Source organism: Apaloderma vittatum, unplaced genomic scaffold (assembly GCF_000703405.1).
Source record: "Apaloderma vittatum isolate BGI_N311 unplaced genomic scaffold, ASM70340v1 scaffold5083, whole genome shotgun sequence".
Taxonomy (NCBI): Eukaryota; Metazoa; Chordata; class Aves; order Trogoniformes; family Trogonidae; genus Apaloderma; species Apaloderma vittatum.
The window spans coordinates 249931-266237 of record NW_009707437.1 but is presented as its reverse complement, the minus strand read 5'-3'; the positions used below and the strand labels follow the sequence as shown (position 1 = coordinate 266237).

General features: G+C 40.6%; 1 protein-coding gene across 1 annotated transcript in view; it reads right to left on the bottom strand.

The window, feature by feature from the left end:
• The window catches only part of LOC104271508 (VPS10 domain-containing receptor SorCS1-like), a gene marked incomplete at both ends in the record, with an annotated part of 191861 nt that overhangs the window by 15200 nt on the left and 160354 nt on the right, over positions 1 to 16307 (bottom strand). Inside the window, 3 exon segments of the mRNA XM_009866192.1 lie at positions 2 to 66; positions 1803 to 1936; positions 6519 to 6705. Of these exon segments, the coding sequence (XP_009864494.1) occupies positions 2 to 66; positions 1803 to 1936; positions 6519 to 6705 (386 nt within the window).

The following is a 16307-nucleotide window of genomic DNA, read 5'->3' as shown; positions in this document are numbered from 1 at the left end:
AGTGATGGTGTTCATCCCTTCCACCGAAAATGTGAATGTGATGCTCCCTTCTAATGTGATCAATGGCTGAAAAGAGAAAAGGAGAAATTAAGTTAATTTGGCTTGAAAGAAAAAAACCAAAAATTAGTTTGGCTAACTTATTGGGGTGGTTTGAGGAGGCAGTTCCAGCTTGGAAATTAAGACTTAGAAGGGGTCCTGTGACACGGAAGCCAATTTTCTGGAGAGGACCCAGGGATCCAGCTGGTGATGTTCTCTGGGAACTCAAAGTAAAGTATATATAATTTCCACAGTAGCTAAGTTTTAAGATCTCAGTATTTCCTTCCCACTGTTCTGCTGTTCTGGATGCCATGCTAAAAAGTCCATCTTTACTGCACTCCCCAGAGAGGCCCAGATCCTAACACAAAGGCCAGCAAGACTCACTGCTCAGGTGTCCACACTCTTTTCCCAGTTCTAGCTCCAAGTGATCCATTCAAAGTGACTGAAGGAGGCAAATTACAATTCCTCAGTTGTTCTCCCCTGATCTTAGACATGGAGATACCATTTTTGGAAAGTGATGTTTGGAGAGGACATAGATCCCCTTAGGTTGCTTTGCTATGCAGTAACTTTATCAATGACTTGTGTCCTTTTTCAGCATTCTCTGCTTTAATGTCTGTTTTCACTTATTAATGAACTCTGGGTGAAATCCTCAAAGCATCCAGTATTAAGTCAAAATGTTGCCATTGTACTCTGTAGTAAAACTCTCACTTCAGTGAGAACAGAGTTAGACCAACTCTGATCACTTATGAGCTTAGCAGATCAGAGGGAAGGTTAAAAGGTGACAATTGCAGCCTCTAAGTACATCTAGGGAGAGATGATTTCTGATAGTACAGAGACTTCTTTAATCTACACACAAAGGCATAACAAGATCCAACAGCTTGAAACAGAAGCTAGATAATTTCACACTACAAACACTGCATATGTTCAATGCTCAAGATAATTATCTGTGGGGAAATAGTTAGGGGAGAGGGTAAGAAAGAGAGGCAGTGGATTCTCCATCATATGAAGGAAATTATTAGCACAGAACAACAATGGAAAGTCAAGTTCTGCCTTAATTACAAAGAGTTAAATAAAGAAGAAGGTACAGATGTTACCCTCTGACCCACACTACGCAGAAGATAACCATATGTGGGTGACGGTACCTCTTGGCTCTACAGTATCTGTGAGAATTTCTGCCCTCAGAAACTAATTAGGATCTCTGGGTACTTCAGCTGCAAAGATAGGTAAAATAACAGTTATAACGCCTGTGCAGATTTACCAACGCTACAAGCACAGAGGCAGCAGAACGTGATGCAGGTTGTTCTCATATCTGAGCAGAGCCCAGAGACAGGGAGGTGTGTTAGGAAGCATTTTATCCACTGGTAGCACATGATAATATGTGGTTTAGCGTACAGTGCGAGGGCTCCGGACTGGACTCAGCATATTTAAGGGGAGGCACAGAAATGAAGGAAATCTCTTCCCTTGTTAGTCACCAAAGAAATGACATTCATACTCTGAGGCTATGTAAAGTCAGTTACAGATATATAACCAGGTTCAGTTTGAGAGGTTAGTTTCCTAAAAATACCCTAACCTCCTAAATTTTTTTGTTGGTATTGAAGAAGGGAGGTTGGAAGAAAATGCAGTAGAAACTCTTTCGTATTTTGGTTCACAATGTTTATAATTTTCTTGTATGTGTGACTATTTAGAAGTATTCCCAGATCCCTCCCTCCCTCCTCAGCCACAATCTTACAGGATTATTTTGATCTCAGTCCACAGGGAATACAAACCTCCGTGTTGTTGCCAAACCACCAGACATAAGTAAGTGTTCCCACTTGGCTTGGCCACAGTACTGCTGTAGCATTGACCTCCTTGTTCTTTGTGGTGACAAATGGTAGAGATAAGTGAACGTGTTCCAAGGGGCCTGCAGAGACAGAAGCAGTAGGTGAGTCTTCCCTGTGCCTGAAGAGCCCACCTGGGGGAGGAAAGAACTGAGGGGAGATCCATTGTATTAGGGGAGAGAGGTCTTCTGGCTCACTGTGGGGCATGATAGTTGACACTTCATCTTGGTGCATTTCTAGAGAGGCAAGCTTAAATCTCCTCCTCACAGAACAGGAGCTACCCCTGTACCTGGAATTGAAAATCTTGGACTCTCTATTGCATGAATATCATGTATACAGGGACTTTATATACAATTTAAACAAAAGGGGCAGAGCTCTGTTATGTGAATACAGCCTTCACCAGGAAGACATAAGAATGTGCAGAACAAACAGCTTCAGTGGACATGAAGCACCTCTGCTGATGCAAACTGCTATGTTTTGGTGAACTTCAACAGTGGAATATCTATTTATATCATCTGAAGCTCATCTGAAGGAAGCTATTCACCAAATGCCTTCATTTTAATGTTACCTTATACTCCCTCCTTTTCCTCAATAAAATCTTATTTCTTTAGTATAAACACAACATAATTCATTTGACAAGTGACATTATGCCCTAGGTTACACATTTCCCATCTTGTGGAGACAGATGGGCCTTTGCTGTTACAACTTGTCCTATAGATTATCTTTTAAAATGTATTCTGACTGTTCACTTAGAGAACAAAGCAATTGTCCTGAGAGTGGCAGAGAAAGAAAAAGAAAGAAACTCCAGGTGACACAGGGACATGGGTTTCTTAAACAAATCAAGGCCACATCTATGTGTCCTCCACTTGCAGGTTCCCCTGTGATGAGAAGCAGAGACCACAACCTGGGAAGACTGATTGCACTGCTCCTATGAAGCTGAGATACTCTGCTAGAGTATTTTATATATTTCATGAGAAGATTTTTCAGAACATATCCCAGGCACGTATCACCACCTTGAACTTGCTTTTCAACCTAAAGGACTAAAGGAACACCACAGATTTGGGAGCAAGCACTCTGTGCCCCTATATAGCACACACAGGCAGAAAGAGAGAGAGATGAAAAAAATATCCCAAATCAGATTGTATAAACAATGACAGAATAAACAGGGAGCAGTGTTGCTGACTTATTACTGAAATGTAGCTTTCTCTGGGCTGTAGACACAGCTGCTATTTAACATGAAGCTGCCCAATTAAGAGCTATCCATGACTGCATTAACAAAACCCTGCTATACACCAGACCATGGCTCATTTTTCTTTTTATTATCAGCAGTCAACACTCTTCTTGAAAATTCATGATGAGCCAGAATTTCACCTTTTCGATTTTAATGGCATTCCCCTGCTCAGTTACACTTCTGTACCTGCTTTCAGCAAGACCTTGAGACCTGAAAATCATCAGTTTCCCAGGCTGTCTGCAGAGAGTCCTCAGCACCTCTTTGGACCTCCACCATAAGACAGCTAGGAAATAACATAAAAAACCAGCCCAAGCAAGCCAATTCTGCCTCAGTATTTCTGTACACATAGCTGATGGGTCAAAGTGGCTGAAATGCTGAACTCTTATCTGGCCAGCAGATGGGGATAGCTCACTCTGGATAGGCCCTGAACTTGGTAGGAGGCTGGTTTCTCCCAGGTAAGTTTGAAGAGAATTCAAGACAATTTATTTCTGAGCTTCATGCAGGGCTAGGAAGACTACAGACCTTCACCTGCCCCAGTAAAAAACTGTGTACAAGTCTCAGATAATAGAAAGGGAGAAGCTTCTCCAAAGGTTCACTTGGGCAGGGATGTTACTCCGAAGCACTCAGGCAAATACATAACTAACTTTCCAGGGGAAAGTCTTGACCTGTCTGGACAGCTCAGAGAGAGAGCCCGTTGGCTGGAGATGCAGTTTATATACAATTTTCTGTTCATCCACCCTAAAGTGCTCCTGCCTCACAACAACTTGCATTTCTAGGTCTCTGGACCAAGTGTAGTAGAGGCAATGCTACTGCACACTGGCCCCACAGGATAAGGAGGGCGCTGGATGCAGAAGGCTTTATTCTTTGAGGTCACAAGCACCGTGGCTCAGTGTTTGCAGCTCTCGCCTCAGCGAGGCTGCTGGCCACAGGTAGGGAAGGGTGGTGGGAGGCCCACATCTGGCTGCACACATTCATGTATTAATGCTGTTACGAAATTAGTTGCCCTTCTTAAAACTCTCTGGCTGCTCACATTGCAAACTGCTTTTCTGTGGAACTTAGCAATACAGTGTGTGTGTGTCTATTGTAAGGACAGATATTTTTATAAAACTCCCCAAGGACCAAGCTCACATACCTCAAGCAGAATACTCAGCAGAGAGCTGACTGGCAATGCAAGCATTTAAATAGGATTTAGAAGCTTTTGTGGATCTGGGTGTTAGGCTCTTGGAGGGGGCAGGATTTACTGTACATCTCATCAAATGTGTCACTAGTCTGAGTGGCACCATGCTTGGTCTGCAATCCGTTTTGAAGTCCCTAATTCTTGTCAGGTAGAGAAAGGTGAGACACATATATCCCTTAGAGTTGTCACATCTCCAGCGGGTGAGGCATGTATAATCTGGGCCTAGCTGCAATGTTCACACAGTATTTAAGCCCTGTGCTCCCATTACCTACACAAAACACTGAAACATTTACTGTAAGCTGCTAAATCACATGACAATACCTGAATGCTTATTTCTTGTAGTGCTTAAACAAAAAAAATTATTCTCAAGCCTTCAATGTCTCAAGAAAACTGATTAAACCAGCTATAAACCAGAAAGGTACTGTGGTGAGAGTGAAAGCTAGATGCCTGCCTTCTCCTTCCATTCCGCAGTTGTTGCATAAGGAAGTTGCTGTTGTTTCACGTGGCCTCATTACTCTGCAGATAGGCTGAGTGTGTGCAGTGGTCCCCACAGAATTGTCTCTTGTCAAACAGCGAATGATTACAAACCCTGCTCGCATGAGGCTGTCAGAACCTCCTGCGAAATATCAGCCACCAAAACACTGCTCCATTTGTTTCCAATGACCTTCACAAAGATTAAAAAAAAAAAAAAAAAAAAGGAAAAAAATGAAGAAAAAGACTACAGCTCCTGTTGAGCTGACTTTCATAGCCAGCAGTGGTGGGAAGGGGATTTCTGCATCCAGAGCCCACAGCAGCTCCCATGATAATTACCCAAGCAAACTAGAATATGACTCCAGAAGTGAAAAAATTACACAGAATTGTATATATGTCTATTCTGAGCAGAGGTCCTTTCTTCTACCTTATTTAGGATGATACTTGAATAATTAAAAAGGAAAAAAAAACAAACCAGCAGCTGTCTAAAAGTACAGTGTGAAATAGGCTAAGTCCCTAAATCAAAATCCTGAGTTTCACAATAAAATCATTTATGAATACAGTTATTTTGCAGGCTATTTTGAGTTTTTCAAACACGTGGTATGCTGAAGGATTATGTGACATAGAAGTTTGCCACAGACCAGGATTTATCAGGTTAGAGAATCATAAATGGTACACTATGATCAGGAACCAAAGGTCTTTTTGAAGGGTACATTCAGGGTGATACTTGCTCCTGCTTCTCTAGTGCTCCCTCATAAACCTCCTATCTCCCACAGCTATAGCTCCTGCTCCCATCTGCTGATACGATGGTACACCGTTAAAGAGCTGCCCTCTTTCGCTGAAGAGGCAGTTGCTTTCATGCTGTATGAAGTAACTCCAAAACCAGAGTTAAAACATATGTAATGTTCTAAATTATCTAGACAAGATGCATAATTAATTAGGTAGACAGTAAGTGGTATTTCTGTAAGCCTATCTTTAAGTTTTGGAATTTCCTTTTTTTTTTTTCAGTAAATCTGGCACAGAGGCACACAATTGAAAACATAGACAATAGACAAAAAAAAATCCTCACTGTATAAAGAAAACTATGGCCCCAAACAAAAACCATTAGAAATGTTACAAAATTTCAGTAATAGGTTGACCCTTTGGGTTCATAGTCATGTGCTAGAATAAATACAAGAGAACATATTGCTTATTTTATGTGAGGACTTGAAATACATTTCAGTTGTAAATCAGTGACAGCTGAAGTATAAAAAGGTTAAGAACAGCAGAAAAGAAATCTGAAGATAATATTTTTTTCTTGTAATACTCTTTAACACCAAGATTTTGGTTCCTATGACAACAGGAAGACAGAAATACACTGGTTTCCATCCCAGAGGTGGTTGTATTTCATTAGAGGGCAAACATCTGTACAAAGTAAAAGTCAAGGCTTTTAAAAGTGATTAAAGATGCTGGATGTCTTTGTTTTTCTGGAAGTGTAAGTATGCTAATAAAGGTGCATTTCAGAAAGAACTGGATGCTTCTTTGATGTGTCACAAATTAGACTATCCAAAATCAGAGGTGGAACACGGTTTAAAAAGTAAATGTCACTATTGCCTCTCAGAATGGAGAAACAGACAAACAGGCAGGTTGGATTAGATGATCTCAAAGGTCCCTTCCAGTCTAGGCCATTCTATGATTCTATGATATTCCATCACTCTGCTCCCAGCTGAAAAGTCTCAGATGTCATCTTTAAGTAATAATTTTTTAACAAATAACAGAAGCTAATAATGAGTATGAACATACATACATGTTACATGTAGGTAGAGGACAGCGTTGTCAGAACCCAGGTTGTTTTCCACCAGCACAGTCACTCGGAATATGCCCACATTCTGGTAGATGTGCTTGATCCCATCTTCTGTTGAGCTGAGATTGGCATATGACACAGCAATGCCATCTCCAAAATCCACTTGAATGAGGGATCTCTGGAGGTCTCCCTGTGGTGATAGAAAAGAGAAAGGATTAGAATAGATTCTGCTTTTCTTTTGAGAGGCTGGATAAGTGGGGTGACCTAGATCAACCGGAGGATAGCCACAGGGAAGGTTGTCACTTCATCAACTTGCTCAGTAGTCAGTGGAGAGAAAGTGATCCCCCTCTGAGGCTGATTCAGCTGCACTGTGAAGGAGGTTTCCTCCAAGGTGTGTGCCGTGACCCTGCCTTCCCAACAATCAGAGGGGCTAGCGGACCTTCTAGAAAACATGATGGCTCTTTCCCCTGGGTTTCCTTACAGTGAAGAGCAGGGTTGTAGTGGAGAATGGTGCTCATCTCAGCAAGTGTTCATGGCTAGCTATTGAGATTGATTGATTGACAGCTATTTGATCTTTGGGAAAAACCACATTGTGAACTTTTGTATTTAAAACCATAAGAAGCAGAAAGATGAAACTGAGAAGTCCTCGGGAAAGGGCCAACTATATCAAAGTGATGGGGTGTCAAAACAACCGCTTCTGATTCACATGGTAACAACAGCTTAGAGCAGTTTAGGACTTGCTCAGGAGTCTGATTTAAAATGAGCTGGATTTTTATTTATTTCAGAACAGCTACCAAAACTACTGACACTAAGTTGGACCCTTTGCCCCCGCCTCAGAAGGGAATGGCTAATGAATTGACAGAGCTGATTAAATTCTTCTCCTCCTGCCCAGAGATAACCCCAGCAGAGCAGGTTTGCAGTATAACTCTGAACGTCACTTTGTTATATTAGTCTCCTGGGCTACTAATCTAGCACATTTCAAAATTACTACAATAAATTACAATAAATAAAAATCACAGCTGGGAAAGAAACAAACTAACTAACCCCACCACAAACCAAAAGCCTAGGGTATCGGGGATCTGTATTCTCCATGTCAGAACAAAGATCTGCTAATGTGAAACAATTCTGAAACAAGTTTTAACCTTCCACTCCTGAAACTGAATTCCAGCCTGTTGCACTCAGCTTCATCAAACTCTATGTCAGAGTCACCCAGCCCAAAAAGGTTTGTAAAACCCTAAAGGGGCACGATGTCATTTCCTTACTTTACAAAAAACAAGGCAAATTTTTATTTATTTTGGATGTAAGTCTGTTTAAAAGACAAAAAAGTGAGTCACGTTTGTACACGCACACACACAAAATCCGTATAACCCATGTCACACACTAGAAACACCTGTAAGATTTTCTCCTGTCACAAGCCAGTGATGCCTATGGTAAGGACAGTTTCCTGTATAACAACTGTGCCTGCTATAGATTTGCTCCCTTTCAGGTAAGACACAGTACCTTGTCTTAATCTTAAGCATTCTTACTCCTTTTGGAAGACCCTGCAGTGGCTCTGCATGATGCTTATGCTGGGTATGTTCACACTTGCTGGCTGTTGCTATGGAGCAGCTCACTCCACAGCCTGGTGCGCTGAAGCAGCTGCCACTGTCTGGAAGAATGCTGGTAAATTAATAGCTGAAGGCAGCTCATAAAACTGGCTGAAAAGACATTTAATTTACTTTGGTTTGATTTCCTTTTTTTTTCATTTGTTTGCTTGCTTTTCTTTTTCCTTGAGAGGGAAATAGTCCTCTGGATGCCCAACTGGAATGAAAGGTACCTGTGGAAATAGTTGGCATCAGGCTGGTTTCCACATCAGAAAGAGAAATGTGTGTGTGTGTGCGCCTATGGGAGGGAACTGTAACGTAAGCTTTATATTCCTCATCTTCTCTTACTCTTTTTATAACCTGTTGCAAAGGCAGAAATAGTGGAGGCTGAATGTAAAGGAGGAGGAAGAGCACCATACCTGCAGAAGGCAAGAAAGACAAATTTTCCCAGATGCTCTCTTTATAGGCTGAGGCTGTAGTCCTTACTCTGCCTTGGCACCCTGCTGGAAGCTCTGTTCCTTCCAAACGGATAAGACAAAAATAACTGTGGTGGTCTTTCCAGAGGATCCCAGGCTGAATTCCCAGGTGCGGCAGGGAAAAGGCATTCCTTCCCAGGGCACATGTTCCTACAGATTCGCTATTTCCCTCCCGGTGTCTTGAAGGTAAAGACAGCAACTCCTGTTCTCCTCTTGAGAGCACCAGCGAGGGCAAAGGAAACCTGAGGTGCTGAGGCATTACTAAGAAGGCCAACCTGCTGCATATCCTTTTAGAAAGATGAGGACTTTGCCTGTTAACTCAGCTCCAGGCTGCTCTTGGGTAGTTCTTAACTAAGATTCTCTTGGTAGTTAACTTGGTAACATCTGGAGTTTTCAATGACATTGTCAAACCTAAGAAAGCTGCTTGAGCAATGCAAACTAATGAGGTCTCCGTTCAGCAAAGCTGTTATAAAATTTTGCATTGGATGCTTTTCCGAAGTTTAAACACCTGCTTACTCTCTCCTTTGAAACACCAATCAAACTAGGGGGATCATGCCAGTCCTCATGAAGAACCATTAGGAACAGGGGAGATAGTCTTAAGTACAGAATTATGTCCTTTGTTGACTTGAGTTATTTGAAAGAAGATAAGCACTTTTAAACCTGATGCAGTGGTTTGGGCACACCTGACTGCCTGACCAAGTCAAAAGAAGGCATCAAATGGGATATGCCTCCACAGACAGAAGTCAATATATATGTGCTCCTCAGCTCTGAACCCCCTTCAGAGGAGGAATATATTCCCTCAAGCATGATGCTGAACTTGGACCAAAGCCAGAGATCTCTGAAGTACCCTTAGATGCTCTCCCAGTTCCTCAGTCCATCAACACCAGAGTTCTGGTCATTCCCACTGCTGGGATAAAAAGCTGTTCACAAGACTAAAACCGCACCACCACAGTGACCCTGCTGGCTTTATCACCTCTGAATATATTTGAGGTCAGGTAGCTGATGTCTATTTCAGGTTGAGGTATATTCCTCAGACTATTTGAGGTAGCAGAGGAAAATGAGAAAAGGGTGACAGCATTTTAGAAAAGTCCTGTTTCTGCAAGTGTAAAAAATTGTGTTCTAATGAATGATTTTTTCCCATCTTCGTTTCGTCCATAGCCATGAAACCCATGGTGTATACAGGTGCTGCCAGGGAAGGGAGCCCTTTCTAAGGCATGCAAGATTCAGATTTCAATTTTTCTTCCAAATTCCTTAGGGAGAAAAGATGCTGACAGAGACATCTGAAAATCTAATTAGAGAAGAGTTTCAGCTGCTGTTCCCCCAGTCTTTTTCATTTGTCTTGGCCTTTCCTGTTTTGTTTTAAAACCCTTTGAACTGGAAATACATTTTCCATTCAGTAGTTCCAGGCTAAAACACTTCCTCTGAAAATGCCACATTTTGAAAAGCTGACATTTAAAATTCTAGCTTAGGAAGTGGGAGAGAAAAGAAGTCAGGAAAATAGAAAGACTCTGTTTTGACTTGTTCTAATGTTTTATCTGTGCCAGGTAGAATAAGACAGGAAGAAAAATCAGGTGAGCCAAAATCAAAACATTTCCCATACACCTAAATCTGATCTACATCAACCTCAGCAGTCCCCGTCTCAGGCAGCTCTCCAGAGCCACCTGCAAGTGGCTGTTTTACCACGGGAACTTTTGTTTTGCCACAATTGGATGCATATACATATAGCTTGCAAAGAACAGTTCTGTTGCTTTTTCCAGCTTCTCCTTGTCATTTTGACAAGCTGAATACTACATAATGGGTTTTTTCTGAAGCTTTTAGCTCGATTAAGGCAGACACATACCTCCCTACATTACTTCTGCAGCTACAGCAAACACTTGGACGCAATCAGCACGGAGCTGTCTTTGGGCAGCCTCTCTAGCCTTCGTTGCAAGAGGTCTTTCATGCCAGCACTCTTAGGCATCAGGAGGCAAATTTGCCAAGTTCGCTCCTTGTGGTGATATTTCTGCACTTGGATCCTGTATTTTAATCACACTAAGCTAGTAAGGAACCAATTAAAATAGCTGAAAAAATAAAAGTACTTTTGATGGATGCTTTCTACCTTGCATTAGGTATATGCAATATGCACAAGTTTGGCTATAACCCGGAGTACACTGCAATCCTGAGAAAGCCAAAGACTTGAGCATATGCTTAACTTCAAGCACAAGTACTCCATTTAGTTTGAAAAGAACCCCTGGGAATCAAAAAAAAAGTTTACCAAGATCTTATATTATGCCCTTTACCTATATACAACATTTGTTACTAAAATGTAAATCAGAAATTTACTGTTTTCTAAGAGATTTTGTCATTAAATGTCCAGGCTGTTTCCAAGCATACACAAAAGATTCCCTTCCCTCCTTTCCCCCCAAGACAAATGCACATTTTTCCTGTGTGTTGTCAAAAGAATAAAAGTGTAGAGCATACATAAGACCTGTATTCTTCTGAAAAACTCTGTGAAGCTTCCTGCCTCCGGGCATATCAAGAAACAGCCCAAAAAGTTTGTAACAAAATTTTTGTATTTTGATTTCTTTCATGCAGTTCTCAGTATTAGTGCACATGAGATGTGAGCCCCTTCTAGCAGGATTCTCTCTCAAACCCTTCAACTGAATCTTACCCACAAGGTTGTAATAACAAATTTTCCTTATTGACTTGGAAGACTTGTATTTAAATGGAAGTTATAAAACAATGAAATACAGTTCAAGGTTTTTAATTTTGGTTCCTATGCTTCAGATTTAATTTTTAAGTCTTCAAGGATGCATCAACTTATGTGCATTCCTTACAGATGTAAATAATGGATTTAATTATCCTTTGCAAGAGACAGACACTGCCGTTGGATTGTCTTCATGGATTAATGCTTTGTGCTTCCTTTAGATTAACCCTTTTCCCTCTTTGGCAGTTTCCTGTCACCATAAGAAAGCATCCAGCAAAATATTTCCATTGCAACTGAATATCTATGCAAGGGAAACCTTTAGTCTAAGTCTGTTTATAGCTTATGGTTAATATTAAACAGATTCAAGTCCAACTTGACCAAGTACTCAAAAAACCGCTTTCCTGTGTAAACTCCTGCTTTCAGAAAGATGCTCTTAACTTAAACTTTTTCTTAAATCAGAAACTAAATAGAAACATGTCTTTTATCACAGTAAGCAGTTTGATACTTTTCACATGTACTTTTTATACACTAAAACTGTTAACTGGACTAATCAAATCATTCATTCTGACTGCCAGTCGTGCCAGCTCGACTCAGCTCTGAGCTTTTTCTACAGGACTAGATCTTCTGTGCTCCACAGGAATCAAGAAATACAGCCTTGCAGGATTATGCAGAATAATTCAACTTGTCTGACTGGAAGTGCATTAGAAGACTGTAGTACCGCGTGTCATCACGAAGGCAAGGTCAACTTCCATACATTTTCATAGAATTTCATCAGTCAATTTAAAAATGCATGAAAGGCTCTGATTTCCCCCAACCAGTTTGTCATCATCAGTAACATAGAAAATACAATTATAATTCCATTGACAGTGGTGTGGGAGAGGGAATGTACTGATCTTTAATCTGTGTGTTATTAACAGGAATGTAGTGGCATTAATGAGGTAAACAGCCATGATTCAGCACGTGCATTGAAAGTTAGGATGAAGGTTTCATATTTCTGTAATTATTACTAACTAACCTGTGATATCAAAAGTGAGAACACAGTAGGATACCATGAAAAAATACAGACTGTGCTTTAAAGTACTGCTAGCTTTGCATCTTAATTTGAGTACATCCACAATCAAAACAAACCTTATGCTAAGCTCATCTCCAGAGACTTCAGCTGAGTTGAATTCTGAATTGCACCGAATGGCAGTGCTGAGGTGGGAAATGCTAATGGTACTGTCCCCACAGCAAGGTCCCCAAGCTCATTAAATGTACCTGAGACACAATGTACCTTGTACAGTCATTTATTAATGTTGTCATTACAGAAAAACATAGTGGTCTTTAGGAAACTCCAGGCTCCATTTATATATTCACATGGTAGGAGAGAGTTCTCTGGCCTTAGGAGCATTTAGCACATAAATGAAAGGCATGGAGACCATACGGGAGAAAGCAAAGCTCTATTTTCAAATGGAGGAATAAAAAAATAGCAGAAAGGTGAAGTTTCTCATTCAAGGTCATAAAGAAGGAGCACAGAGTGCAGTTCAGGAATGAGTTCAGATTTCCGGAATTCTAGCCCATGGCCTGAACAGTAAGAACAAATAAGCTTTCCTCACACATTAGTCTAATCCAAACATCATATAGCAGGAGCAAATACTCAAAAGCAAGCCAAAATCTACTCCCAATGGAGTGACTTTGTCAAGTGAGAACTGAGGCAGACCTGGAATGTCATAGACTTTTGACTGTCATTTTATCAAGATAAAAAATAAATTAGAGGAGGCAGTTTCTCTGTGAATTATCTGTAATGAAACAGCCAAAGCCCTGAACCTTTCTCCCTGAATGTCTTTACTGTCCATTTCCTCAGCAAAGATGTATGAGCAATCAGATGAAACGCATTTGAAAGCCATTGTGTTGAACAGCGTTGTTCTGGAGGCAGCAGCTTTTAGTGTCTCTGCTGAAGCAGTACAGAAAGCACAAGTGTCTGATGTTCATACAAATAACTCAAACACACAAATAACAATTGGGTTTGTGACAGGCAAGAGACCTACACGACTGTGTGATGAAGAAGGCATGCAGAAACAAGACCCACTTAATAAAATTCCTCTCTTGTCTACAACAGAGCAGCAAAATATGTCAAGGACATTGGGTTGAAGAACTACAGTAGGAAAAATGGCTTTGCAATTTTTGGTTTTGAGTTTCTTTTGTTGCTGTGCAAAAATAAAGTAAGGATTCAGGTTGTTTAGGCGGAGAAGCAATTCTGTTGTTGAACACTGCAGTGTGAGAGGTACCAGCTTTGGGCCTGTGTCTGCAGGCCAGGGTAAAAGATTAACCTTTAAACTGGCAGCATTTTGAGGCAATGGAAAAATTTGCTTTTAAGCATAACTAGTTTTCTTTTGTGCTTCCAGGACAAAAGACACTCTTGCTAGTCTGCTTAGCTCAATGGAAATCTATGAGCAAAATTACCAGCTTAAGTACGGTTCTCTGCTTATTAAACACTTCTGTAACGCTTCGTACAATGGGACATGTGCTAATTATGAAAGGAAATACTGATGATTTCTGGCTGTTGTCACCCAGTAAGAATATCATGATGATTGTATCCAGATTAATAGGAGAATTAACCTGGAAAAAACCCTTCCAATTACAGGACCAAAGATATTAAGTGCAAGGTGACTTTGCAAACAGTTTTTAAGAAGTCATACAGAAATGCTACAAGGCGACAGGAAAGTTAGACCACCCATGAGCTGTTGGTTGGTTTTGCTTTTAATGATATTTACATGCTGCCAGATATTTAAATGCTTTATGGAAAAATTTCATGGGAGTCAGGGTTACCCTCCTTGGGCCAGAATCCTAGAGAATCCTAGAGAATCCTCTGAGGAATCAGCAACGAACTGTGTACTGCTCATTTTGGTACCCGCCCTCTCTCCACTTGCACAGACTTCAGTGATTATTTTCCTTTTGTGACTTCTTCAACAGTAGCACACTTCTGAATGCCTTGTCCTTGCTATAACTCAGATGTATTTTACTGACATGGCCCCAGCCCTTAGCATCACCCATAGGCCAAGCAGGCTCTTACGAGAACCCCGTGCTGTGTTTCCTGCCCCTGAATTCCACACCTGAGCAAAAATACCACTTTTTTGCTGCTGCCATTTGCCCTACTCTCTTAGTAATCCCCTTCACTACAGAGATGCAGTGACATTTCAGGGCATCCAGCGAGCCTGCCTCTGCAGTTCATTCTTCTTTTCAGACCCAGGTGGGTCCTTAGATGGAGCAGAAAGCCCTAGAAAGATAATAGAAGTATATATCTTAAACAAATTCTTGTACCTTGACTCACCAGCTTTTTATCTTTTTGCAGGCCAAGTGGAATATAGGCATGAAAAAAAGAGAGCTGGAAGGCTGTCAGGTAGGAAACAGTTCTGCAGATCTGAAAGCTTCAAACAATGTCAGAGGGATCCAAGACATGTGAATATGAAAAGGGACTACAGCATAAGCAAAGGTCACTGTTTTTTTTACACCCTGAAAGATAGTGACTGTGACACAAACTAAAGGAAGAGTTCTCACCAGAGTGTAGTACTTAAAAATACTGACCACCACTCCAGGGGGTAAGGGTTGTATAGAACACACTTCCTTCATATGCCATCAGGAAAAAAATGTGCATGCGTACACAGACATATCCAGCCTTTTTTAATGTGCTTCATGTCTTCTTTTCAGCAAAAACGGAACAGAACAGATTTTGTGGATGCTGAACATCTGGGATTGTACTATGCCGTCCACCTGTGCAAAGCAGAACTAAATGTAAAAAAAAAAAAGTAAGTTCTTGTTTTGTGATACCTCTGCCTTGTCTGCAAGGGAAAAAAAGTGGTGTTGGACTAAACAATCTCCAGAGATCCCTTCCAATCTCAATTATTCTATGATTCTGTGAAAGCAACTTCTGTTCTATAAAAGGGTGGTTCTTCTTTTGCTACATGGTTTAACTTTTTTAGTGAGTGGTGTGATTTTTGTTACTGAAACAGTTAATTCAGTAAATGCTTTAGTGTATACACAATCATGCTGCTATAACCACAGTTTATTCTCCTATAGCTTGCATATAGGAATATTTCTTTTGCTGCAACATCAGCTCAAAGTCATTGTCAGATTGGGTCAAATTGACCCCAAAAGTTCCACTGGTTGCTTGACAAATCTAGAAGCAGGAGGCGAACATTCATCTAGCAGGGAGAGTAATCAGAAAAGCTGGAGGTTGATCAACACTGTTTCATCCCTCAGAGCAATTCCTAAACTTTTCCTTATCAGATATACTGAAAGAAGGGCTCCCTTTACATCTCCTCAAAAGCTGATTCACACGTCAAAACATACTTTACATACTCCTTGATACACAGTGTAAGAAAGACACCACCTCCTGATGGAGAAGGTGCTGCTCCCAGACTCCGGCGAACAGTTAAGCCGGTCTATCAAAAAATATTAAAATTGACAGAAAATACAGAACAATTCACAGCTTGATCCCTGTGTCACATAGTGGTTGGGGTATTCTTACAGTATATATGAGCTCAAACATTCACAGAAGGAAGAGCAGGACATTTGTACTGAGTTTCTCACATTATGGGTGACTGTCTCTTCCTCTGAATATCAACATAACTCTTTGATAGTTTCGTGACTGATTTCTCTGATTACCCATCTCCTCTCAATCTGTTTTAAAACTTTGCTGAAAATATAAAGGTGATGCAATGAACGCTTTTTGGGGTTTGGGGTTTTTTTATTTGTTTTTTTTTAAAAGCCTCAAGATTTTGAATCCTGGTTTGGACTTTTTATTATTCATCTTTAAATACAGAAATCATTAATTTAACCAGAAGAAATTATATGTTTATACTGTTATGATAGCAACTACAGAAGCAATGTTGTATGACTGTTACTACTGAAATAAAGTGACCACATTTTGGAGAAAATTAACCTTCAGGTCAAACAACTGCTTCAGGTTAGATATGATTTTTTTATATATAATTGCCTTTACAAATCAGGACACCTGTTTGCTAGGGAAAGCATCAGTAATAGAGATGTAAAAACCCCAAAACATCCC